Here is a 26,280-nt window from a genome sequence, read left to right on the forward strand (position 1 = left end):
GCAACCAATTTTGAATTTGGAAAAGAGGATATTGTACGACTGATAAAATAATACTCACCTATTATTTATGAACTATGACAAAAGTGTTGGCTCAAAAATAGTGCAGAAATACTGTGATTTCAAATTTTGTTTCTGAGAAAGTTGAGACTGGTTCAATTAAGACATTCACTGATGTGTTGAACTATGTGCTTAGAAGCAAAGAAATATTAGAACTGTGGTTGGAACATTTCAAGCTTCCAGTGCTGACTGCGAACATGGATTCAGTTTTATGAATTCAATCTATGAATTCAATAAAAAGTAAATCCAGAAGCAGGCTAAAAGTGGAACCTTTGGATGATAAGAACAGAAGAACTTCAGGAGCAGGCTATCTGGCCCTTCGAGCCTACTCTGCCATTCAATAAGATCATGACTGATTTAACCATAGACTCATTCCCACTACCTGCTTTTCCCCCATAAGCCTTAATTCCCCTAATGAGGATTAAGACATATTTTTAATCTGGATGCAAAACTAATGTGGACAGAGTTCATAGACAATGGTTTTGTAATAAAGACAGACAAGAAAGGTTTACAAATCATGAAAGATTTTCTTTGTACTGTATTTCATTTCTTTCTAATTAATAAATAAAATCAAAAGTATGTGATTTTTCAATTTTCATTCTACATGTTCACAGTATGCATATTACAAAAGAAGACATTTAAAGTGCTGCTCGTTTTCCAAACTGAGTGAATCAAATTAATTAATTAATCAAATAATTCCTGTTCAGAGCAATGGTTGGTCCATGTAGTTGTAAAAAAAAATAAAATAAATTGGAGGGAATGTTGCTTTATACCCAGGATTGTATGGCTTGAAACAGCTCAAATACCATCTATAACTTTGCTGATGACACAATTATTATTGGCAGAATTTCAGATGGTGATGTGGAGGTTTAGAGGATTAAAATAGATCAGCTGGTCAAGTGATGTTGCAGCAACAGCCTTGTACTCAATGTCGTTAAGATCAAGGAATTGACTATGGACTTCAGGAACACACACCAGTCCTCTTCAATGGATCAGAAGTAAAAAGGGCGAGCAATTTCAAGTTCCTGGGTGTCAACATCTCTGAAGATCTATCCTGGACCTTACATATTAATGTAGTTACAAAGAAGACACAGCAGTGAAGTTACCAAACATACTTGCAAATGTCTACTGATGTTCCGAGGAGAGCATTCTAACTGCATTACTGCCTGGTATGGAGGGGCCATTGCACAGGATCAGAAAAATCAGCAGAAAGCTATAAATTGAGCCAGCTCCACCAAGGGCACTAGCTTCCCCAGCATCGAGGATATCTTCAAAAGATGATACCTCAAAAAGGTTGCATTCATCATTAAGGACCCCCCATCATCCAGGATATGCCCTCTTGTCGTTGCTACCATTAAGGAGGAGGTGTAGGAGCCTGAAGACATACACTCAATGTTTCAGAAACAGCATCTTCTCCACCATCAGATTTCTGAATGGACAATGAACCCATGAATGTCATCTTTTGAAGATACTAAAAACTTTTTTAAGTATATAAAGGGTAAAAGAGAGTTGAGGGTAGATACAAGGCAATAGAAAAAAATCACTGGAGATATCGTAATGGGAAATGTAGAGATGGCGGAGGAACTGAATGCATATTTTGCATCAGTGGAAGACACCTGCAGTATACAAGACATTTAAGAGTGTCAGGGAAGTGAAGTATGTGCAGTGAAAATTATGACTGAGAAGGTGCTCAGAAAGCTTAATGGTCTGAGGGTGGATAAATCTCCTGGACCAGATGGAATGCACCCTCGGGTTCTGAAGGAAGTAGCTGGAGAGATTGCGGAGGCATTAACAATGATCTTTCAGGATAGATTCTGGCATTGTACCGGATGACTGGACAATTGCAAATGTTACTCCGCTATTTGAGAAGGGTGGGAGGCAGTAGAAAGAAAATTATAAACCTGTTAGCCTGACATCAGTGGTTGGGAAGTTGTTGGAATCGATTGTTAGGGATGAGATTATGGAGTACCTGAAGGCACATGACAAGATAGGTCAAAGCCAGCATGGTTTCTTGAAAGGAAAATCCTGCCTGACAAACCTTATACAATTTTTTGAGGAAATTACAAGCAGTGTAGACAAAGGAAATGCAGTAGATGTGGTGTACTTGGATTTTCAGAAGACCTTTGACAAGGTGCCGCACATGAGGCTGCTTAGCAAGATAAGAGCCCATGGAATTACAGAGGAATTACTAGCATGGGTGGAGCATTGGCTGATCGGCAGAAAACAGAGAGTGGGAATAAAAGGATCCTATTCTGGCTGACTGCCAGTTACCAGTGGAGTTCCACAGGGGTCGGTGTTGGGAACGCTGCTTTTTACGATATATGTCAATGATTTGGACTATGGGATTAATGGATTTGTGACTAAATTTGCCGATGATACCAAGATAGGTGGAGGAGCAGGTAGTGTTGAGGGAACAGAGAGCCCACAGAGAGACTTGGATAGTTTAGGGGAATGGGCAAAGAAGTGGCAAATGAAATACAATGTTGGAAAGTGTATGGTCATGCACTGGTGGAAGAAATAAACAAGCAGACTATTATTTAGATGGGGAGAGAATTCAAAATGCAGAGATGCAAAGCGACTGGGGAGAACTTGTGCAGGATACCTTAAAGGTTAGCCTCCAGGTTGAATAAGTGGTGAAGAAGGCAATGCAATGTTGGCATTCATTTCTAGAGGTATAGAATATAAGAACAGGGATGTGATTTTGGGGCTCTATAAGGTACTCGTGAGACCACACTTGGAGTATCGTGTGCAGTTTTGGGCTCCTTATTTTAGAAAGGATATACTGACATTGGAGAGGGTTCAGATAAGATTCACGAGAATGATTCCAAGACTGAAAGGGTTACCATATGAGGGACGTCTGGCAGCTCTTGGGCTGTTTTCCCTGGTGTTCAGGAGAACGAGGGGGGGATCTCATAGAAACATTCCGAATGTTAACAGGCCTGAACAGATTAGATATGGCAATGTTATTTCCAATCGTAGGGGAGTTTCGAACAAGAGGGCACAACTTCAGTATTGAAGGATGTCCATTTCAAACTGAGATGCGGAGAAATTGCTTTAGTCAGAGGGTGGTAAATCTGTGGAATTTGTTGCCACGGGCGGCTGTGGAGGCCAAGTCATTGAGTGTATTTAAGGCAGAGATAGATAGGTTCTTGATCAGCCAAGGCATCAAAGGGTATGGGGAGAAGACAGGGGAGTGGGGATGACTGGAAGAATTGGAGCAGCCCATGATTGAATGGCGGAGCAGACTTGATGGGCTGAATGGCCTACTTCTGCTCCTATGTCTTATGGTCTTATAGCCTTATCTCAATATTTTCTTCCTCACTTTTTTGCACTAATTATTTAATTTAATTTTATTTTTTATATGTATTTATTGTAATATATGCTGGCTGGTGGTGTAGTGGCATCAGTGCTGGACTTCGGAGTGAAGGCTCCCGAGTTTGAATTCAGCTGGCTCCTTTGCACGCTTTTCATCCGTGCTGGGTTGAGTGTTGAGCTAGCAACTCGGCCTTGTAAAAATAAGAAAGCCTGCTTAAAAAAAAGTGCCGTCATGACAGCGTCCCGATGACTCCACTCGGAGTTAAGGGCTTTCTTCTACTACTTCTTCTTCTTCTATTGTAATATATATTTTTCATTATTTTGTATTGCAGTGTACTGCTGCTGTAAAACAACAAATTTCACAACATACAGTATACCAGTGATATTAAATCTGATTTTGATTCTGAACTATTGGTGGCTTTTCAGATGGCAGTAGAGCACAATTTACCCCCTTTGCCACTTGGATCATAATCGAGGGTGTTAGGGTGGATTCCTTAATGAAGAACACCGATGTGTGACTTTGCTTAATGTAGGGAGGCTGATGCACGGGTAGCTGCCACGTGGTCCTTCACAGATCAGGGTCTGGGTCCAGAGGCATGGAATGCAATATGACTGAGGACCCTTCACCTCTGCAGCCTTTTTCTGTCTTTATTGCCGTTGTGAAGTGTCATCATCTTTCACCAGCTCCACCACTGTGGTCTTGGTTGGATCGCTCTTTGTCTGGAACCTCCCATTTGACCTTACCACCATGGGTGACCTGACCAGGAGCTAAGTGCCAGATAGCTAAACTCTAGGCGGCATCACTTTCAGGATCTCAGGAATGACAAGCCTCTGCACTACGACAAGTTAACAATCCTTGGAGAAGATGATTCTCAATACTTTACCAAAGACCAGATATACGTGAACGAATGCATGTTCTAGGTAGGAATGAAGGCAGTTTGGGGGAGTGGAATGTCTAAGGCAGGTAAGAAATCCACAGAATGAAGATATTCTTAGATTTCAAGCTCCTCACCCACTGGTGAACCACACCCTTTGTCCCATTGATGTTCATTGCCTTGAGACAGAAGTGAAGTCCTTGCTGCTTTTCCATTATCCCTTCTGGAAGCATTACAGTGCAATTCCAATTTATTGCTTTACAATCCACACTGAAGAGATACTGCAGAAGATTGCCACCTATTTTATGTGTGGTATTTTGTGGATTCTTTGTATTTCTTTATTCCTTCTGTAAAAACCTGTAAGAAAATGAATCTCAGGATAGTACATGGTGTCATACACCCAGTGCTCACTCATATGGCAGCAACTCAATGCATAAAAGCTTACAGACTTGGTCAAGAGGTTCTGTTGTTGTTCAGAGGCCAAACATCAGAACGGGGAAGAAATGTGATCAAATTGACTTTGTCTGTGGAATGATTGTTGGTGCCAGATGGGGTAGTTTGATTATCTCAGAAACTGCTGATCTCTCTTAATATATGGAAAAATATTATAAAATAATATAAACTAGAGAGAGACATTGCAATTCTTAAATGGTGTGCATATGACTCGGATTTTATGCCGAACAAACTGGATGCTGGATTTAAAGACTGGACAGCTAAAGGAGTAACAGCTATTTGCAATATAATGAAAGCAGGAACACTGTTCAGTTTTGAAATGCTCAAAGAGAAACACTTATTAGAAAAACAAGACTTTTATCGATATTTACAGATGCGACGGTATGTTAATAGGACGGTTAGAAATGTAAACAAGGCAAGTACATGCTTGATAGAGCTACTTAGAAAGGCATATAATTCAGACAACGGTAGTAGAATAATTTCAAGCATGTATAAAGGTTTGTCAAATCTTAAAACACATTCGACTTCATACATTAAAGCAAAGTGGGAGAAGGAAGGAGGAATAATAATATCTGAGGAAGACTGGACAATAATATGGAGGTATCAATGGAAGTGTACCAGTTCACAAAAATGGAGGGAGTTCGGGTGGAAAAACTTGATAAGATATTTTATTACACCCTTCCAGAAATCTCATTATGATAGTAACCTCCCTGTTTGCTGGAGAAATGATGGAAATCAAAATGCAAACCATTATCATATTTTCTGGGAGTGCCCCGTTATCAAAGACTATTGGAGTGGGATATTTAAATGTGAAATACCCTTAGAAAGTAAGACCATATATTTTGGGTATATACCTCAAGAATGGTTAAAAGAGATAAATATTTAATGAATATACTGCTGGTGGCTGGTAAAAAGACTCTTACCAGGAAATGGTTATCACAGGAGAGCCCAACTTTAAATGTATGGATGGACACTTACAAAATGGAGAAGATAACAGCATCTGTTAATCATAAGTTGGAACAATTTGATTCATACTGGGAAAAATGGTTTAACTACATAACACCTCATAGGCCTGGTTTTATTCTCACAAGTCAACGAATATGGATGTGCTTAAAGATGGGGAGGGCTTTGCCCCTGATGGACCGGGCCATATCCACCACTTTTTGTCAGATTTTCCATTCAAGGGCATTGGTGTTTCCATACCAGGCTGTGGTGCAGACAGTCAGTATACACATCTATAGAAATTTATTAAAGTTTTAGGTGTCATGCCAAATCTTTGCAATCTTCTAAGAAAGTAGAGGTGCTGCTGTGCTTTCTTCATAATTGCACTAATGTGCTGGGCCCAGAACTGGTCCTCCGAAATGTTAGCATCAAGGGATTTAAAGTTGCTAACACTCTCTACCTCCTATCCTCTGATGAGGATTAGCTCAAGGACCTCTGGTACCCTCTTCCTGAAATCAATAATCACCTTGATTTTGTTGACATTGAGTGAGAGATTGTTGTGGATCCACTCAGCCAGATTTTCAATCTTCCCCCAATATGTTGATTTGTCATCACCTTTGATTCAGCCTATGACAGTGGTATCATGAGCAAACTTGAATATGGCATTGGAGCTGTGCTTACCTACACAATTGTGTGTAAAGTGAGTAGAGCAGGGGTCTAAGCACACAGCCTCGTGGTGCATCTGTACTGATGGAGGTCGTGGAGGAGATGCTGTTGCCGATCCAAACCGACTGGGTCTGCAAGTGAGGAAATCAGGATCCAATTGCACAAAGAAATATTGAGGCCAAGGTCTTAAAGCTTATTGATTAGTTTTGAGGGGATGATGGTATTGAATGCTGAGCTGTAGTTGATAAAGAGCAAACTGATGTATGTATCTTTGCTGTCCAGATGTTCCAGGATCGATTGAAGAACCAATGAGATGGCATCTGCTGTGGTTTTTTGCTTTGGTAGGCTCATTGGAGCGGATCTGAGTTGCTTCTCAGGCAGCAGTTGATAAGTTTTATTACCTTCCTCTCAAAACATTTCATCACTGTGGATGTTAGTGCTACTAGATGATAGTCATTGAGGGAGATTACCAGGTTCTTCTTATAATGGAAGTCTGCTTGACACATGTTACCTCAAGACTGTGGAAGTGAAAAGTTGAAGAGCTCAGTGAAAACTGGTCAGCACTGATCAGCCAGTTGATCAGCATGGGTCTTAGTACTTCGCCAGGTACCCTACCTGGGCTGGATGCTTTTCGTCGGCTCACCCTCTCAAAGGCTGCACGCATGTTGGCCTCAGAGACTGAAATCACAGGATCATTGGGGGCTGCGGGAGTTCTTGATGGTTTCTCCACGTTTTGACAGTCAAAGCGAGCATAGAAAAGCATTGAACTCATCTGGAAGTGAAACCCAGTTGTCACCTATGTTGCTTGATTTTATTTTATAAGAGGTGATGGCATTCAAGCCCTGCCACAACTGTCAATTCAAGTTTAGTCCGGAATTGCCACTTTGCCTGTGAGATGGCTTTCCAGAAATTATACTTCGGTCTCTTATAACTCTCTTGGTTACTGGACTTGAATGCCTCTGACCCGACCTTCAGCAGATTGTGGATCTCGTGGTTCATCCAGGGCTTCTGGTAGGAGAAGACTCTGAATGATTTTGTGGGGCACACTTGGCTACAACTGTTTTAATAAAGCAACACATACAAAATGCTGGAGGAACTCAGCAGGCCAGGCAGCATCTATTGAAAAGAGTGAAGAGTTGATGTTTCAGGCTGAGACCCTTCATCAGAATTTCTCTTTGTTGTCCTAATCGCTAGAGCTTTGCTCTTTTGCCTCTGTATGTATGTAGATAGATGAAGGACAGCCAAGTGATCAGATTTTTTGAAATTCAGTCTGGGCATAGAACGGTAGTCATTCCTTATTTTAGTACAACGGTCGTCTAGTGTGTGGGGTCCTCTGGTGCTACAGGTTATATGCTGATGGTAACTGGACAGGGTTTTCTTCAAACAAGCCTGTTGGTTGATGTCCCTGACTATGATTTGAAATGAGTCGGGATGGACTGTTTTGTTTGGAGATAACTTCATGCAATATCTCAAGTGCTTGATTATAGTCGGCTGCTGATGATATGTAAACTGCGGCCATGGTTATGGAGACAAACTACCTAGGTAAATAGAACAGATGGTATTTGACCATTAGGTGTTGAAGATTGGGGGAACACAAGTTTCACAAAACTGCCACATCAGAGCACCACTGAGAGTTAATCATGAAACACACACTTCCACTTTTTGCCTTTTTGAAATCAACAGTTTGGTGCATACTGTAAATCAAGAAGCCTTCAGGTCTGATCGCCATATCTGGCATGCTGGGAGTAAGCCATGTCTCAATTACACACAGAATACAACCATCTCTCATTTCCCTCAATCTTGCCTTCAGGTCCTCAATTTTGTCCTCCAGTGACTGCAAGTTTGCTTACAAGGTGCTTGGTGGGGTGGGGTGGGGGTAGGTTCTCATTCTTCAGTGTTTCAGCCTGGTTGGAGCCCCCTCCCCCTTGCCTCGCTTTCAGCCATGGCGATGAATCTTTGTCCATTTAAGGGTGCTGTACCTGCTTTCTTGAGAGAAGTCCACCGAGACCTTCTGAAGGTTGTGAAATCTATAGTTCATTAAGTCAATTTAGAAGTTCATTGCTTAAAGGGGAATTATATGCTGGAGATTGCAGTATGAGTAATTCAAAAGAGGTATATTCAGAAGTATTGTATGTAGCCTGCAGAACATCGTTGTGTTTCACCAGCACCATCTGGCAAATATGATCAGAAGGAAAGAGAAAGGCCTCTTTAGTGGAGAATTTCATACAACTACTAAGTGAAATAATTCTTTTCCTTTCTCTCTTGATCCTTTGTTTTCCAGGATAGGTAGATGGATTTTCTCATAGTTTTACCTCAAGTTCAAGTTCAAGTATTTAGTCATTCAGCCATGCACTTGTGTAAAGCTAAGCGAAACAATGTTCCTCTGGGACAAGGTGCAAAACAAAATTTATACAGTATATCACACACAGCACATAAAATAATATTAACAGATAATAAAAGATACCCTGTAGATGTACAAGTTGACATAATTTGATAAAAATTTATTTTCCCTGCATTTATCTTCTCAACCTCCATGAAAGTTTCATCTTTTAATGAGAAAGTCTCAAACATAAAACTCATGTATTTCAAAATTTGCGTTTTCATTCTTAGTCTTAAAGGCTTGAAGGCTATTATATGGAACTTTTGAAACCAAATGACTTGACAAGAATGTATGTAGAGAATGGAAGAGGTTTAGAAAAGGCTGCAAGATGGACTAACAGATGACTTCAATTGTGACAAAGCAATTTGTAAGGGTTGGTTGTTGGGGGAATGAGATGTCTGAAATATGAATAAAACCTAGTCAATAAACATTACTAAAACTTTGTAGAAAGTTGTTTGAAGTTCAAAATAAATTTATTATCGAAGTATGTACTGTATATGTCACCATATACTATCCTGAGATTCATTTCTTGTATGTCGGAGAGTGGCAGGAATGTGGAACTCTCCACCGCAGGGAGAACTTGAACTTTTTAAGGTCTATGAAGGAGGCAGGAATAGAAAGACATACTGAAGAAGTCAAGTAAGAATAGTTGGTTGGATGCTTGTTCAAAAATAGAATACAGCATGAACCAACATATCCTGCGTCAACACTTTACGTGCTTTGAATTGCTTTTATCAGCCTATGCTGGGTTTAATTGAAAGTTTCCATTCTACAGAGAAAAGATCTTGGGCAAGAATATATAACAAACAAAACCAGTTTAAAAAGAAATCCTGTCCTATGTGACCCTTTACAGTTTTAACCTTTGTACCTTAGATTTTATCTATGTTATATACAGTACTCGAAAAGTCTGGATACGTGTAGATGGATTTGCTCATGGTTTTCTTTATTCACAGCTCACAGGATAGTGGGCGAATGCAGAACCATTCTGGTTCATTGCACTGGGGCAGTGTAGGGTGTCCAAGTGTCGGTCCAAGGCACGATGCTTCATCACATCACGATACTTCCATTGGGGCAACACACTTTTTTGTCGATGAACTCGGTAAGTGTTTCTTCAAGTTGACTCTTGATGGAAAGGAAATTGATGGATGTAACTAATTAAAGTTAAATTGGACAACAATTCAGAAAAGGCATGTGTACTACATCTATTATAGAGTTGGAAGTTTCAGATAGTGGCTTCGATAATTTTAAAACTTAATGGAGAAGCAATTCATCTTTGGTCACCAGCACGGAATTTGTGTGGCTGATGTTTGCACTCATTTGTAGGTATTCCGTTCTACTGAACTCAATGCAATATACACTCAGTGGCTACTTTATTAGGTACACCTGTACAGCTTGTTAATACAAATATCTAATCAGTCAATCATGTGGCAGCAACACAATGCGTAAAAGCATGCAGACATGGTTCAAGAGGTTCAGTTGTTGTACAGACCAAACGTCAGAAAGGGAAAGAAATGTGACTTTGACCATAGAATGATTGTTGGTAAAAAAAAGAGTTTGTGTATTACTTGTGAATACCTTATCCAAATAAAAATAAAATTTTTTAAAAAAGGAATGATTGTTGGTGCTAGATGGGGTGGTTTGATTATCTCAGAAACTGCTGATCTCCAGAGATTTTCACGCACAACAGTCTAGAGTTTACAGAGAATGGTGTGAAAAACAAAAATCATCCAGCGATTGACAGTTCTGTCGGCGAAAGTGCCTTGTTAATAATAGAGGTCAAAGAAGAATGGCCAGCCTGGTTCAAGCTGACAGGAATGCAACAGCAACTCAAATAACCACATGCTACAACAGCAGTGTGCAGAAGACCATCTCTGAATGCACAGCTCATTGAACCTTGAAGTGGATGGTCTACAGCAGCAGAATTCCACTAACATACACTCCACAGGAATAGCATCCATAAATCTAGAGAATCTGACAATCGACAGCAAAGTTTTGAGGGTGCTGAATTATTGGATTGGAATCTCTGCCTAAGGTCAAGACTACCGTGTACATGAAGTCATAGGAAAAATCTGTGGTGCAAGAGTCTGAGCTGTGGTTTGATCTTTGGAAATGTGGCAACACTTGTGGGCTAAGCTAATGCTGATTTGATTTCACACAAATGATGCATTTCCCCGTATGTTTCGATGTACATGTGACAAATAAAACTAATCTCTTAGACATTTGTAGTTCTGAAAGAGATTACAAGGATAGGGAACAGTGAGGCCATGGAGAGATTTGAAAACAGCAAAGATATTAAAATTAAGATGAATAGCAGTGTGTTAAGCTTTAGTTGAGAAATACTTTGTAACTTTGTTCCCAGGAGAAGTAAGGTCGTACACATTTGGGCCCAAGAGCAGAGGTTTTGAAAATTCTTTATATCATCAAACAAGTTCAGAACACATTCAAAGTTCATGGTAAGTGTGTCTGACTTTTCACAGTTCCACAAATTTGACAGAATATTGTAACATTTACAATAAACTCTGTCCATTCTTTATATAAAAAAAATACTTCAGTTGTAAGTCATAGCAAACTGAGAGATTAATAATTACATCCTAAGCATTCTTGTGTTGAATCGGCAAATACCCAGCAAAGTCCAGGGATATAGATATAGAAATGCAACTTAATTCTTGAAGTGCTCCAAAGACAGGGAAGCAGTTGCAGGAATTTTCCGATCTTACAGCAATCACTAGAGGGCACTGACTCTCCACTAGTTCACAGTTTACTACCACCTGAATAAGCATGCAGTGATAAATATAAGTAATAATACTGTGAAATAATTGCATTCATTTTAAAAGTGCTAATCACTGCTGCTTCCACTTTTGCCTGTTTACAGGGATGTGCATTTGATATTTTGCTTGTTGCAGGATGTGCATTCATTGGGATGATGTAAGTGCAGAATGATATATGAAAATACAGAAATACCTCACAATATACAAAAACTACAGTGAGCAGTCAGAATAACAGAAAAGGGCATTAGCTACAGTCTACCATCACTGCAGGACTTGTACGTGTCCAGGCCAAAGAAGCGGGAGGAGAAATCATTGTGGACTTTACCTACTCAGCAAACTGCCTTTTACAAAAGCTCCCTTCTGGAAAGTGTCATAGGGCTATTAAAGCAAAAATGTCTGCAATTTCCCCGAAAATTTAGTGAAGAAAGTGGGGGGGAGGGGGAGGGGAGATGGAGACAGGAGGGAGATATGAGCTGCCGGTCCTACCCTCTGACTCTCTCTTTGACCAGGTTTTTGTTTACCTGTTTTATTATCTCTTGCTTTCATTCGCTGTCACCCTGTTCCTAACAATTGTTTAACCTACCTATGCAGGAAACTGCCTTTTCCAAAAGCTCCCTTCTAGAAAGCGCGATAGTGCTTTTATAACAAAAAAATACTTCTTGCCATCTTAAAAGTTTCTTACCCGGGCATTTAATCTGGTTCTAGTTAGATTCTCCCCACCCCCTTTATCTGTTACCTCAGTCATTGCATTTCCTTGAAAAACCTTAAACCACTATTATAATGCTGTTTACATCGTAAATACATGCTGGTATTTATGTATATATGCGCATTTTATTCCATATCTGCACTTTAACCTCTAACTTTATATAATTAGTTATTCTCTATAATTGTTGAATGTTCTTGTTTTTAGTTGCATGTTGCATCAATGCACCACAACAAATTCCTAATACATGTAAATGTATATGGCGAATAAAGATGATCCTTGATGATTTTGGTTCTGAGAAAGGACTAGATAATCTGACAGTCTATGCTTGGAGTGGTGTCTCAGAGCTGAAGTAGAATATCAAGTAATTTAAAGGGATGGGGAAAAGAAAAGATGAACCCACATTGCAGTAACACTTAGCATTTTGTTTACTGATGGGAAATTTAATTGAGGTATTTAAAGTAATACTGGGTAGGTAGAGTAGATAAAAGTGGACCTGTTTCCGTTAACAGTGGTATCAAAACCAAGGGACTAATTCAAAGTAATGGGTGAAATAATTCAGGGGAAGTTATTTTACTGAGAGTGTAACGGGGCTGCAACTCTGGAAAATTGTGAAGTGATTCACTGAAAGGATCATAAGAAGAGTTGTACTCGTGGTCTTCCCAGAATGTTGGGCAATTCCAGGGGATTTCAGAAACTGAGTGCTCAAGAACTGGGACCCTAATGAGTAGAAGGGAAATGTGGAACCAGGACTCAAGTAAGTAGAAGGGATACACAGAAGCTGGGATCCCATTGAGCAGAAGGGGTACACAGGAATTGTGATGGTGGCAAGTCAGAAAGGAGTGTGGGAACTGAGGCCTGTATGAGTCACAGATAATGCAGCAAATGTTCACCTGGCAAGCCAGGTGCTAAGTAGTTGAGAAACAGAATCAAAAACAGGTTTAATATCACTGGCAGATGTCATGAAATTTGTTTTGCAGCAGCAGTACATAGCTATGCATAATAATAAGAAATACTATAAATTACAACAAGAAGTATATGTATAAATAAACAAGTAGTTCAAAAAGAGAGCAAAAAATGAAAAAAATTCATTGAGGTAGTGTACGTGGGTTCATAGTCCATTCAGAAATGTTGTGACAGAGGGGAAGAAGCTCTTCCTGAAATGTTGAGTGTGAGTCAACGTTGAGTTTGATAGCAGATTATCAGAGTTTTATTATTTTCTACAGAGCAACACACTGCACAAAACAGCAATGAAAACAAACATTATAGTAACTTTCAGGTAAGAATTGGATAAACGGTTGAAAAGGAAAACTGATATAGTTGGCTAAATAGTTGAAGAAGAAAGGCATAGAAATGGACTTCTGAATTTCTAGTGTGGACTTGAAGCATGAATGGCTGCTTCTTGTGTGTCCCTGTATAAGGATCTGTCCTCCTCTGACAGAGCTCTTGGTTTTGTCTTCTCTTCTGTTTGCCTTTTTTATTGATGCTTCCTCTCTGTTCATTCTGGGAAAAGGGACGTTCCTCACAACTTCCTGATGTCCAGTTTTTGTGGCAGAATCCACAGTGAGCTATATGATTCTCGGAGTTCAGAGAGTTGTAACCTGATAGTGTCTGTCCAGATAATACTCTGCCTTTGCACTTGACTCTGTTGTAATGTTCAAAGTAAATTTATTATCAAACTACATATATGTCACCAAATACTATTCTGAGATTTATTTTCTTGCAGGCATTCACAGTAGAACAAACAAATGCAATAGGATCAAAAAAATTCTACACACAAGCCAAGATTGACAAGCAACCAATGTGCAAAAGAGGGTAGACTATGTAAATACAGAAAATGTATATAATACTAATTAATTAATTTTAAAAACTGAGAACATGAGTTCTAGAGTCCTTGGAAATGAGACGACAGATTGTGGAATCAGTTTGGTGTTGAGGTGAATGAGGTGAATCATGCTGGTTCAGCAGCCTGATGGTTGAGGAGTAATACATGTTTCTGAACCTGATGGTGTGGGACCCAAGGCTCCTGTATTTCTCCAATGGTAGCAGCGAGAAGGGAGCGTGGCCTGGATGATGGAGTCTTTGATGATGCTTTATTGTGGCGCTCTCCTTGTAGATGTGCTCAATGCTGGGAAGCAGAATGTAGAATGTAATGTAGAGCACGAACATCTGGCTGTTGGACCAGCATCAATAACTTCACTCACCTCAACACTAAACTGATTCCACAATCTAAGGACTCACTTTTGAGAACTCTACTACTTATGTTATCAGTATCATTTATTTACTATTTATTATTATTATTATTTGTTTTTTATTTGCATAATTTGTCTTCTTTTGCACACTGGTTTTCAGTCTTTCTGTGTAGTTTTTCAAAGAGTTCATTGAATTTCTTTGTTTTATTGTGAATGCCTGTAAGAAAATGAATCTCTGGGTAGTATATGGTGTCATATATGTACTTTGTTAATAAATTAGTTTTGAACTTTGAAAGACCTTTTAATTCAAAAAATTATTTGTTTTGCCGTGACATCTAATGACAATAGGCTTTCAACATCTGGCTAGCAGTATATCCAAGAAGCATTAGATGTCACCAAGTCTTTTTCACTGCAGGGATCATCAGTCCAACTCTTCCAGTTATGCTGCAGCTGATGGACACAACAGGGTCGAGGAAAACCCTGATGAGCCACGCCATCGACACCAGCCAGTCATATTGCGGAGAATGCGAATTAGAAGATATTCAGAGGCACGACAGGTGAGTACAAGGGATTCTCGGTTGAATGGCAGGTGTCACCAGGAGATGATTCAAGGTAACAGGAATAGGGTTTGCATAATTGAATGAGGGGGTCCACAAGGATATTTGCATAGAGTTTCAGCAAATCTTTTGCAATTCAAAATGTCTACTCTGCACTTCTAAAAAATCCTTTAAAAGAGATATACCAAAGATGTTTAAAAGTGGAATTAAAAGTGCAGTAACAAACAGGAGAAAATCTACAGATGCTGGAAATCCAAACAGTACACACAAAATGCAGGAGGAACTCAGCAAGCCAGGCAGCACCTATGGAAAAGACAATACACAATGGAAAAAGTGTCCTGATGAAGGGTCTCATCCCAAATCATTGGCTGTACTCCTTTCCATAGATGCTGCCTGGCCTGCTGAGTTCCTCCAGCATTTTGTGTGTGTTGCTTAAAAGTGCAGTAGTTCAGTAGAGATAAAATGTTAGCCCAGTTTTCCTTTCTATGAGTATTGTCTGACTGATTTGAATGCCATCTTTCCCAGTTAATCAGAATTAGGTTTAATAGCACCGGCATATGTTGTGAAATTTGTTGTTTTGTGGCAGCAGAGTATAATAATAACAAAGTATAAATTACAATAAGAAGTATAGTGGACTGTGGTTAATTGGGACACATCTGGACCAGTATGTTTGGTCCAATTAAGTGGCTGTCCCAGTTATCCAAAGTTTCATGCAAATATGTGTATGAAGGTTCTCAGTTATCCAGGTCATTGTACATCAAGCAGTAAATCAAAGCAACTGGACTTGCTGTGTTGTCTAGATGATGTTTCATCCGAGAGGGTTCTTCAGTTCTGATCCATGAGGAGTGGTTTTCTGGCTTATAAACTGTGAGTTGTTTAAAGTTATAGCTATCACATGAGGATTATTAAGAGTCATAGAGGTAATGAGAGGGTCATTAGTCTTATCTTTGCATGAATGGGGATGTGAACTGTTGTGGAGATGCACAGGGTAGAGATGTTAGGACTGCATTGTAGGTCAAGACTCGACTGTATATTTACACCCAAAGGACAATGGACACTCTGTTGATGATAACAATGTGCACTTTTTGGACAGGGAGGACAGGTGATTTGAAAGAGGGGTTAAAGAAGCCATTTTTGTCAAACTGGAAAACTCATCCCTGAACAGAGGGGGTGGGGTGCAACATCACCTATCAGCTACTTGCAATGTAGTCCTAGCATCTCTACCCCAACGTCTCCATAACTGTTCACATCAGGGTTCAATTCCCACCTGCTCTCTGTAGGAGTTTGTATGTTCTCTCCTCCCACATTCCAAAGACGTATAGATTAGGGTTAGTAACTGGTGAGCATGCTGTATTGGCGCTGGAAGCATGGCGACGCTTGCAGGCTGCCCCCAACATATCTTCGGATTGTGTTGGTGATTGAGGCAAATGACACATTTCACTGCATGTTTCAATGTATGTGTGACACATAAAGTGAATCTTTATCTTGTTGAACACCGCTCATTTCATTGCATAGTATCTTTCCTGTCAAACACTGTTGGCTGGTTAAACACTGTCCATCTGATCGAAACCTAACCATCCGTCCAACATTTTCCTTTCCATCAAACATTGTCCATTCTATTGAACAGGGTACTTCCCATCAAACACTGTCCTGCCTGTCAACCGTTGTCCTTCCCATTAAAGCTGTCCAGCCCATCGAACACGATATATCCCTTTGAATGTTGTATTAAGCACAGCCTGTTAGATTAACCATAGACTGTTCTGTTGGGCATTTCTAGCACTGGTAAGTTTTCCATGGAATCATGAAATAAGACCATAAGACATAGGAGCAGAATTTGGTCATCTGGCCTATTGAGTCTGCTCCGCCATTCAATCATGCTGAACCTTTTTTTCCTATCTCCTCAACCTAAATCATGGAATCTCAGAAGCAGAAGAACACAGTTTGACTCTTTATGGAACAATATATTCAGTCCCATGCCCTTACTCTTCCCCCATAGCCCTGCAAACTATTTGCTCTCAAATACCAATCCACTTCCATTTTGAAAGTTTTGTCTGTCTCTCTTTCCACCATTCCAATTGATAATGACTTCCAGATCATAAATGCCCTCTTGGCATTAAAAGTATTTTTTCACCAATTGCTTTGAATTGCTCATTTTCTCTTTACCCTGTACAAGCCTGTCTTTATCTTGCAAAGCAAATCACTCATCAATGTCCTTTGCTTGAGGGAGAATGACCCCAATGTTTACAGTCTAACCTTGTAGTAGAAAGCTGCCATCCTCTGAACCATTCCAGTAAAGCTTTTCCTCCCCAGGACTTTCACATCCTTCTCATGATCTGAATGTAATACTTCATCTGTGCCCTAACCAGTGTTAGATTAACTAGAGGTGGTTAATGTCCTTGTTTTTGTACAAAGACCATATTTCTAGTGCCTGCATTGTTTGAGTATCAGATCCTCTGTTTCCTTACTTGCTCATCCAGTTTCTTTCCATATTTCCTTTTCCAAATTCTTGCTTTTTAAAACATGAGTTTGTTATCACCTGATCACTCGTGGTGGCTATTTTGACTTTGATCTGTCATGTGAAACATGTGTAATTTGAAAGATCCAAGTTCAAGTTCAAGTTTATTGTCATTTGACTGTACACGTCTATGTAGCTAAATGAAACAACATTCTTCTGGGACCAAGGTGAAAATCAAAGTTCATATATCACATACAGCACATAAAATAATGGTAACACAAGAATATTAACAAATAATAAGAAGATATACTGTAGATGTACAAGTTGACATAAAGTACATATATGGCATATAGCTAAATAAACAACAATATAATGCTACTGGTGCTGTCATAACTAATGTGTACTGGGTGGTAGCAGATTATTTATAAGTCTCACAGCCTGGGGAAAGAAGCTGTTACCCAGCCTAACTGTTCTTCTTTTTATACTGCGGTACCTTCTGCCTGATGGTAGGAGGTCAAAGAGATTGTAGGACGAGTGGGAGGAGTCCTTGACAATGCTGAGGGTTCTGCAAACGCAGCGTTTCTGGTATATGTCCTGGATGGGAGGGGGAGGGGGGTTGAGTAAAGAGACCTCAATGATCCTCTCAGCAGTGTTTGCAATCCGTTGCAGGGTCTTGTGGTCAGATGCCTTGCATTTCTATCCATTAACATTAGTCATTTGAAATAATAAAATGAGAGAGATGTGAAATAACTATTGACTCCCTATTGTGATTAACCCCCCCCCACAGTATGTTTTCATCAAACAAGTGTTTTTTAGAATAATGATCATTTACTGTACTACTTGACTCCTTAATTCTCTCTGTTATTGAATGAAATGCTTCCAAGGTGGCATATTTTTCCTAGTTAATTCTGGGTTGGTAATGTGTAAACCCCAGCACAAACTCATACTAAAATACATGAGAAATCTCAATGATCAATAGGTAGATGCTTCCTTTCTTTCTTTTCTTGGATAGTTATTACTAATCACTCTTTACAGTTCCCTAGCTAGTTACAAAAACAACAGCTTGCATTTTTGTGTCACCTGTAGTGTGGTAAAATGTTCCTAAAGCACTTCACTGGAGTGTTGCTGAACAAAAATGGATACTGAGCCAATATCATTGCAGGTAACCAAAAACTCATTCAAAGTGTTTGGCTTAAGAAACTTCAAGAAGAAAAGGAAGACAGAGGGGTTTGGGGAAGAAATTTCAGAGGTTACGATCTTGGCAGCTCAAAGCACAGCCTCCCACTTGCTTATTTCATCTACTTCCCCCACCCACCGGTCTTCCCCCTCACCTGGTCTCACCTATCATCTGTCAGCTTGTACTCCTTTCCCTCCTCCCACCTTTTTATTCTGGCTTGTGCCCCCTTCTTTTCCAGTCCTGATGAAGGGTCTTGGCTTGAAACATCAACTGTTTATTACCTTCTGTAGATGTTGTCTGAGCTGCTGAGTTTCTCCAGCAATTTGTGTGTGTTGCTCAAGATTTCCAGCATCTGCAGAACCTCTTGTGTGTATGATTTGTGATCATTGATGCTGTGATTAGAATTAGAAATTAGCTGGAGGCCAGAATTGGAGAAAGGCAGAGACCTTTTAGGTTTGCAGGAATGGAGGAAGTCACAGAGAAAAGTGGGAGAACAGAACAGGCATGACAAGAGTCAGCATTATGCATCTGAATGACCCCATTCCATACTTTAGGAGACATGAGACATATACACTTATTGGCCACTTTATTAAGTAATTACTGTACCTAATAAAGTAGCTACTGCGTGTATGGTTGTGGTCTTCTGTTGCTGTAGCCCACAAGGTTGTGCATTCAGAGATGTTTTTCCGCACACCACTGTTGTAACACATGGCCATTTGAGTTACTGTTGCCTTCCTGTTCAGTTTGAACCAGTCTGGCCATTATCCTCTGACCTCTCTCATTAACAAGGTGTTTTCACCCACAGAACTGCTGCTGTCTGGACGGTTTTTCTTTTTTGCATCATTCTTTGTAAACTCTAGAGACTGTTGTGTGTGAAAATCTCAGGAGATCAGCAGTTTCTGAGCTACTTAAACCACCCCAGCTGGCACCAATAATGGTTCTATGGTCAAAATCACTTGGATCACATTTCTTCCTATTCTCACATTTAGCCTGAAAATCAAGTGCACCTCTTGCCCATGTCTGCATGCACGTATGCATAGAGTTGCTGCCACATGATTGTCTGTTTAGATACTTGCATTAATGAGCAGATGTAGGGGTGTACCTAATAAAGTGGCTACTGAGTATAAATCAAAGAAGTTGAGTAGGTAGGTCACCTGGCCTTCATGTGATTCATCCTAGTCTGCTGTGGATTACAAAGCAATGTAAGGATCTGTCAGGCAGCACACTGGTCCATTTAACCTTGGTGGTGGGGAAGTATTTAGAAATAATAATTCATTGAAAGTTAATAGGCACTTAAATTAGCTTTATTTGTCACATGTACATCAAAACATACAATGAAATGCATAGTTTGTGTTAACAACACAGTCCAAAGATGTGCTGGGGCAGCCCACAACTTATTAACCCTAACTGTACGTCTTTGGGATGTCGGAGGAAACCAGAGCACCCAGAGGAAAACCACACGGTCGCAGAGAGAACGTACAAACTCATTACAGACAGTAGTGGGAATTGAACCCTGACCGCAATTGCTGATGCTATAAAGCTTTACACTAACTGCTATGACACTGTGCCAGCCCAACTTTTATAGTTAATAAGGTAGAATTAGCCAGATTGAAGTTTTCTTGAAAAGGTTGATGAAGTGTATACAATTATTATTGACTGTGAAGCTTTTCAGAAGGCATTTCAAAAAGTCTATGATAAAAGGCTGGTTAATAGAATTAGGGCTCATGAGTTAAGTGGACCAGTGGATAAAAAAGTTGGCTCAGGGCAGAACTTGGTTATTTGGGCTTTTTCATATTGAGTGCTGTTTCACGGGGTAGCATTGTCATGACCCCTTATTTTCTTGGTAAAGGTTAATGAGCTGGAAACAGTGTCACTATCACTGAGTCTATGCAGATTATAGAAACATAGAAACATAGAAAATAGGTGCAGGAGTAGGCCATTTGGCCCTTCGAGCCTGCACCGCCATTTATTATGATCATGGCTGATCATCCAACTCAGAACTCCACCCCAGCCTTCCCTCCATACCCCCTGAACCCCGTAGCCGCAAGTGCCATATCTAACTCCCTCTTAAATATAGGCAATGAACTGGCCTCAACTGTTTCCTGTGGCAGAGAATTCCACAGATTCACCACTCTCTGTGTGAAGAAGTTTTTCCTAATCTCGGTCCTAAAAGGCTTCCCCTCTATCCTCAAACTGTGGCCCCTCGTTCTGGACTTCCCCAACATCGGGATCAATCTTCCTGCATCTAGCCTGTCCAATCCCTTTAGGATTTTATATGTTTCAATCAGATCCCCCCTCAATCTTCTAAATTCCAACGAGTACAAGCCCAGTTCATCCAGTCTTTCTTCATATGAAAGTCCTGCCATCCCAGGAATCAATCTGGTGAACCTTCTTTGTACTCCCTCTATGGCAAGGATGTCTTTCCTCAGATTAGGGGACCAAAACTGCACATAATACTCCAGGTGTGGTCTCACCAAGGCCTTGTACAACTGCAGTAGTACCTCCCTGCTCCTGTACTCGAATCCTCTCGCTATAAATGCCAGCATACCGTTTGCCTTTTTCACCGCCTGCTGTACCTGCATACCCACTTATCTCTGAGATTGACTGACCTTTTGGGCAGACCAATAGCAAATGAAATTCAATACACCAAAATATGAGGTGGCACAGAGAATCTGCATATGAGAGAAATCTGGAGCAATATGCACAAAATACCGGAGGAACCCAGCAGGTCAGGCAGCATCTGTGGAGGAGAATAAACACTCAGCATTTCAGGCCAAGACCCCTCATCAGACTGAAACATTGACTCTTTATTTCCCTTCATAGATGATGCCTGACCAGCTAAGTTCCTCCAGCATCTTGTGGGTGTTGCTCAAATACAAGTTGGTACATTTTGGCTGAAGTATTGGAAAAAAAATACAGACTAAATGGTTCTAAAATAAGCAGGGGCAGAATAATTGGGCGTAAAAGTCTTTGAAAATAGCTGAATATGTTGAGACCTGGGGAATACAATACTAGGCCACAAATGGAAGGCATCCAATTTTGATCAGCACACTTAAGAAATTATGCAGATGTACTAAGGAGGGTGAAGGTAAGGTTTATGAGAGTGGGAATGGTTCCAGTGAAGAGATTTTTAGCTATTGTACTCCTCCCAAGGAAATTGAGGAGAGATTTGATGGACGTGTGCAATATCAAAATGGGTGTAGATATCTTTGACATTAGGACATTGCTAAATGTGTAGTTAGGAAAACACCAAGAGAGTACCTGAACTGTCATCAGTGCCTTGACAAAGGAGCTTCTGGACCAACCTCGCCCTGGCAGGTAGGGGTCTACTGGACACCAGAAACTGACATGTATAAGATTGTGTATGAGATTATAAGAGGCATAGATAGAGTGGATAGCCAGCACATTTTTTCCCAGGGCAACACTGAGATTAGAGACTAGCTTTATTTGTCACAGGTACATCAAAACATCAAGACACAGAGTGAAATGTGTCAGTCCAACGATGTGCTGGGGACAGCCCACAGGTGTTGCCATGCTTCTGATGCCTACATTAGCATGCCCACAACTTACTAGCCCTAACCTATACATTTTTGGAATATAGAGGAAACTGGAGACAGCCCACACGCTCACAAGGAGAATGCATAAACTCCTTATAGACAGCAGCGGGAATTTAACCCCAATAAAAGAACAGGAAAACAGATTATTATCTGAATGGTGGCCGATTAGGAAAAGGGGAGGTGTAACGAGACCTGGGTGTCATTGTACACCAGTCATTGAAAGTGGGCATGCAGGTACAGCAGGCGGTGAAAAAGGCGAATGGTATGCTGGCATTCATAGCAAGAGGATTCGAGTACAGGAGCAGGGAGGTACTACTGCAGTTGTACAAGGCTTTGGTGAGACCACACCTGGAGTATTGTGTGCAGTTTTGGTCCCCTAATCTAAGGAAAGACATCCTTGCCATAGAGGGAGTACAAAGAAGGTTCACCAGATTGATTCCTGGGATGGCAGGACTTTCATATGATGAAAGACTGGATCGACTAGGCTTATACTCGCTGGAACTTAGAAGATTGAGGGGGGATCTTATTGAAACGTATAAAATTCTAAAGGGATTGGACAGGCTAGATGCAGGAAGATTGTTCCCAATTTTAGGGAAGGCCAGAACGAGGAGTCACAGTTTAAGGATAAAGGGGAAGCCTTTTAGGACCGAGATGAGGTAAAACTTCTTCACACAGAGAGTGGTGAATCTGTGGAATTCTCTGCCACAGGAAACTGTTGAGGCCAGTTCATTGGCTATATTTAAGAGGGAGTTAGATATGGCCCTTGTGGCTAAAGGGATCAGGGGGTATGGAGAGAAGGCAGGTACAGGGTTCTGAGTTGGATGATCAGCCATGATCATACTGAATGGCGGTGCAGGCTCAAAGGGCCGAATGGCCTACTCCTGCACCTATTTTCTATGTTTCTATGTAATAAACCGATTGCTGACGCCGTAAAGCATTATGCTAGCCACTAAGCTACTGTGCTGCCCCAATACCAGAGGACATCCTTTTAAGGTGAGTGGTGGAAAGTATAGGAAGGATGCCAGAGGTAGATTTTTTTAAATACAAAAAGTGTTAAGTACCAGGAATGCACTGTTGAGGGAGATGGTAGAGGCTGAAACATTAGGGACATTTCAAAGATGCTTAGATAGGCACATGGATGAAAGGAAAATGGATGGCTATGGTTTGTGTAGAAGGGAAGGGTTAGATTGATCGTGGAGTAGGTTAAACATCAGGGGTCGAAGATCTTGAACTGTGCTGTATTGCTCTATGTTTTATGTTCACATCACATCAAGTCCTTAGGTAGCTCCTTCCTCCTAACTGTTGTCTTGGAGCTTAGTTTCTTCTTTGTTTCTGTGTCCACACATCTGGAGAGACAAGAGGGGAATGTGAAGCAAAAGAAAAAGAGAAACAAGAGGCTCCTCAAGTTTGCTGTACCATTGAGAGAGTCACTGTCTGAACTAACACAAAGACCCCTTCTTCCTGCCTGGTCCCAGATCCTCTGATTCCATATCTCTTCAAAATTTATTGATGACATTCATCAAATAAGCATCCACAGTAGGTGGAAGAAAACTACAAAGGTTCATAGTAACACACATCAAAGTTGCTGGTGAACGCAGCAGGCCAGGCAGCATCACTAGGAAGAGGTACAGACTGTACCTCTTCCTAGAGATGCTGCATTGACTGTACCTCTTCCTAGAGATGCTGCATTGACTGTACCTCTTCCTAGAGATGCTGCCTGGCCTGCTGCGTTCACCAGCAACTTAGATGTGTGTTGCTTGAATTTCCAGCATCTGCAGAATTCCTGTTGTTAATAGTTCAAGATTTACCATCCAAAGAAACAACTCTGAAACTCAGTCAAACCAATTGCAAACTGTTTTTTGGCTGGTTGTTGAGATTTTGTGTTTAAAGATATCCATTACCATTCATTTCTGAAGGGAGCTGGAGATCGTGAATCAGCTGTTAAAGTAGAAGAGAACTCAAGCTGCAGACAATCTTACAGATTTTGGATCTTACCTGGAAAGTGGGTGGAGATTCATTATGATCGTCTGGCTTTGATGACTTTACTGGACAGGTAAAAGATTTTTGCTTTTAGGTCTCTATAACTTTGTAGCAACACAACATTATTAAAGTCAATATAAAATAATTTATTTTATTGAAATGTGCCAATCATTTTAATTTCAATCCCCATTCCCATTCCGACGTATTGGTTCATGACCTCCTTTACTGTCATGATGAGACCATTCTCAGGTTGGAGGAGCAACACATCATAATCTGTCTGGATAGCTTTCAACCTGATGTCATGAGCATCTATTTCTTAACTTTGGGTAATTCTTCCCCTTCCCCCTTCCCTCTTCTTCAATTCCCTACCTTGGCTCCCTTCTCACCCTTTCTCTTCTCCTCACCTGCCTATCACCTTCCCCTAGTGACCGTCCTCCTCCTTACCTTTTGTCCCATGGTCCACTTTCCTTTTTGTCAGATTCCTTCTTCTCTAGCCCTTTACCTTTTCCAGCTGTCACTTCCCAGCTTCTTGCTTCATCCCCCATGGCCCACCCATCTGATTTCATCTATCATCTTCCAGCTTGTACTCCTTTCACCCCCTCCCCCCAACCTTCTTATTCTGGCTTTTTCCCCCTTCCTTTCCAATCCAGATGAAGTGTCTCGGCCTGAAACATCGACTGTTTTTATTCATTTCCACAGAAGCTTTAAAAAAGTAATTAAGAAGATAAAGATGGAATATGAAAGTAAGCTATCCAATAATATTAATGAGCATAGCAAAAGTTTCTTCAGGTACATGAAGTGTAGAGAGAGGTGAGAGTGGATATTGGACCGCTGGAAGCGATGCTGGAGAGGCAGTAATGGGGGACAACGAAATGGTGGACAAACTGAATAAGTATTTTGCATCAGTCGGTGGAAGACACGAGCAGTATGGTGGAAGTTCCAGGTTCAGGAGTCATGAAGTATGTGAAGTTAACATAACTGGAGAGAAGGTTCTTGGAAACTGAAAGGTCTGAAGGTAGATAAGTCACCTAGAGCAGATGGTGTACACCCCAGAGTTCTGAAGGAGGAGGCTAAGAAGATCGTGGAGGCATTAATAATGATCTTTCAAGAATCTCTAGATTCGGGAAAGGTTTTGGAAGACTGAAAAATTACAAATGTCACTCCACTCTTCAAGGCAGGAGAAAGGAAGCTATAGCCAGTCGATTATTAAGGATGAGGTCTCAGTGTACTTGGAGGCACATGACAAATAGACCATAGTCAGCATGGTTTCCTCAAAGGAAAATCTCGCCTGACAAATCTGTTGGAATTCTTTGAAGAAATAACAAGCAGGATAGACGAAGGAGAGTCAGTTGCTATTGTGTACTTGGATTTTCAGAAGGCTTTTGACAAGGTGCCACACGAAGCTGCTAACAAGCTATGAGCCCATGATGTTACATGAAAGATAATAGCATAGATTAAGCAATGGCTGATTAGCAGGAGGCAAAGAGTGGGAATAAAGGGAGCCTTTTCTGGCTGGCTGCCAGTGACTAGTGGTGTTCCACAGGGGTCTGTGTTGGGACCAATTTTTTTTAAAGTTATATGTCAATGATTTGGATGATAGAATTGATGGCTTTGTTGAAAAGTTTGCAGACAATATGAAGATAGATGAAGGGGCAGGTAGTTTGAGAATGGGCAAAGAAATGGCAGATGGAATACAGTGTTGGGAAGTGCATGGTCATGTACTTTGGTGGAAGAATCAGAATCAAGTTTATTATCATCGGCATGAGACGTGAAATTTGTTAACTTAGCAGCAGTTCAATGCAATACATAATCTAGAAGAGAAAAAAAAGAATAATAATAAATAAGTAGATCAATTACAGTATATGTATATGGAATAGATTAAAAATGTGCAAAAATCAGAAATACTGTATATTTAAAAGAAAGGTGAGGTAGTATCCAAGGGTTCAATGTCCATTTAGGAATCGGATGGCAGAGGGGAAGAAGCTGTTTCTGAATCGCTGAGTGTGTGCCTTCAGGCTTCTGTACGTCTTACCTGATGGTAACGGTGAGAAAAGGACATGCCCTGGGTGCTGGAGGTCCTTAATAATGGACACTGCCTTTCTGAGACACCACTCCCTGAAGATGTCCTGGGTACTTTGTAGGCTAGTACCCAAGATGGAGCTGACTAGATTTACAAACTTCTGCAGCTTCTCTCGGTCCTGTG

The 26,280-nt window shown here is 40.6% G+C and overlaps 2 protein-coding genes across 4 annotated transcripts in view; one reads left to right on the top strand and one right to left on the bottom strand.

Annotated features, from left to right (window-relative positions):
- Positions 1 to 26,280, bottom strand: part of LOC134357299 (uncharacterized) — a 185,980-nt gene that overhangs the window by 80,284 nt on the left and 79,416 nt on the right. The window lies entirely within an intron of this gene.
- The window catches only part of LOC134341494 (pecanex-like protein 1), a 275,158-nt gene that overhangs the window by 43,942 nt on the left and 204,936 nt on the right, over positions 1 to 26,280 (top strand). For all 3 annotated transcript variants that reach the window (XM_063039370.1, XM_063039362.1, XM_063039377.1), the window contains exons 8-11: positions 9,642 to 9,787; positions 11,048 to 11,141; positions 14,767 to 14,908; positions 24,014 to 24,150. In XM_063039370.1, the coding sequence (XP_062895440.1) occupies positions 9,642 to 9,787; positions 11,048 to 11,141; positions 14,767 to 14,908; positions 24,014 to 24,150 (519 nt within the window). The remainder of the gene's footprint in view (positions 1 to 9,641; positions 9,788 to 11,047; positions 11,142 to 14,766; positions 14,909 to 24,013; positions 24,151 to 26,280) is intronic.

The sequence above is a fragment of the Mobula hypostoma genome, chromosome 2 (assembly GCF_963921235.1).
Source record: "Mobula hypostoma chromosome 2, sMobHyp1.1, whole genome shotgun sequence".
Lineage (NCBI taxonomy): Eukaryota > Metazoa > Chordata > Chondrichthyes > Myliobatiformes > Myliobatidae > Mobula > Mobula hypostoma.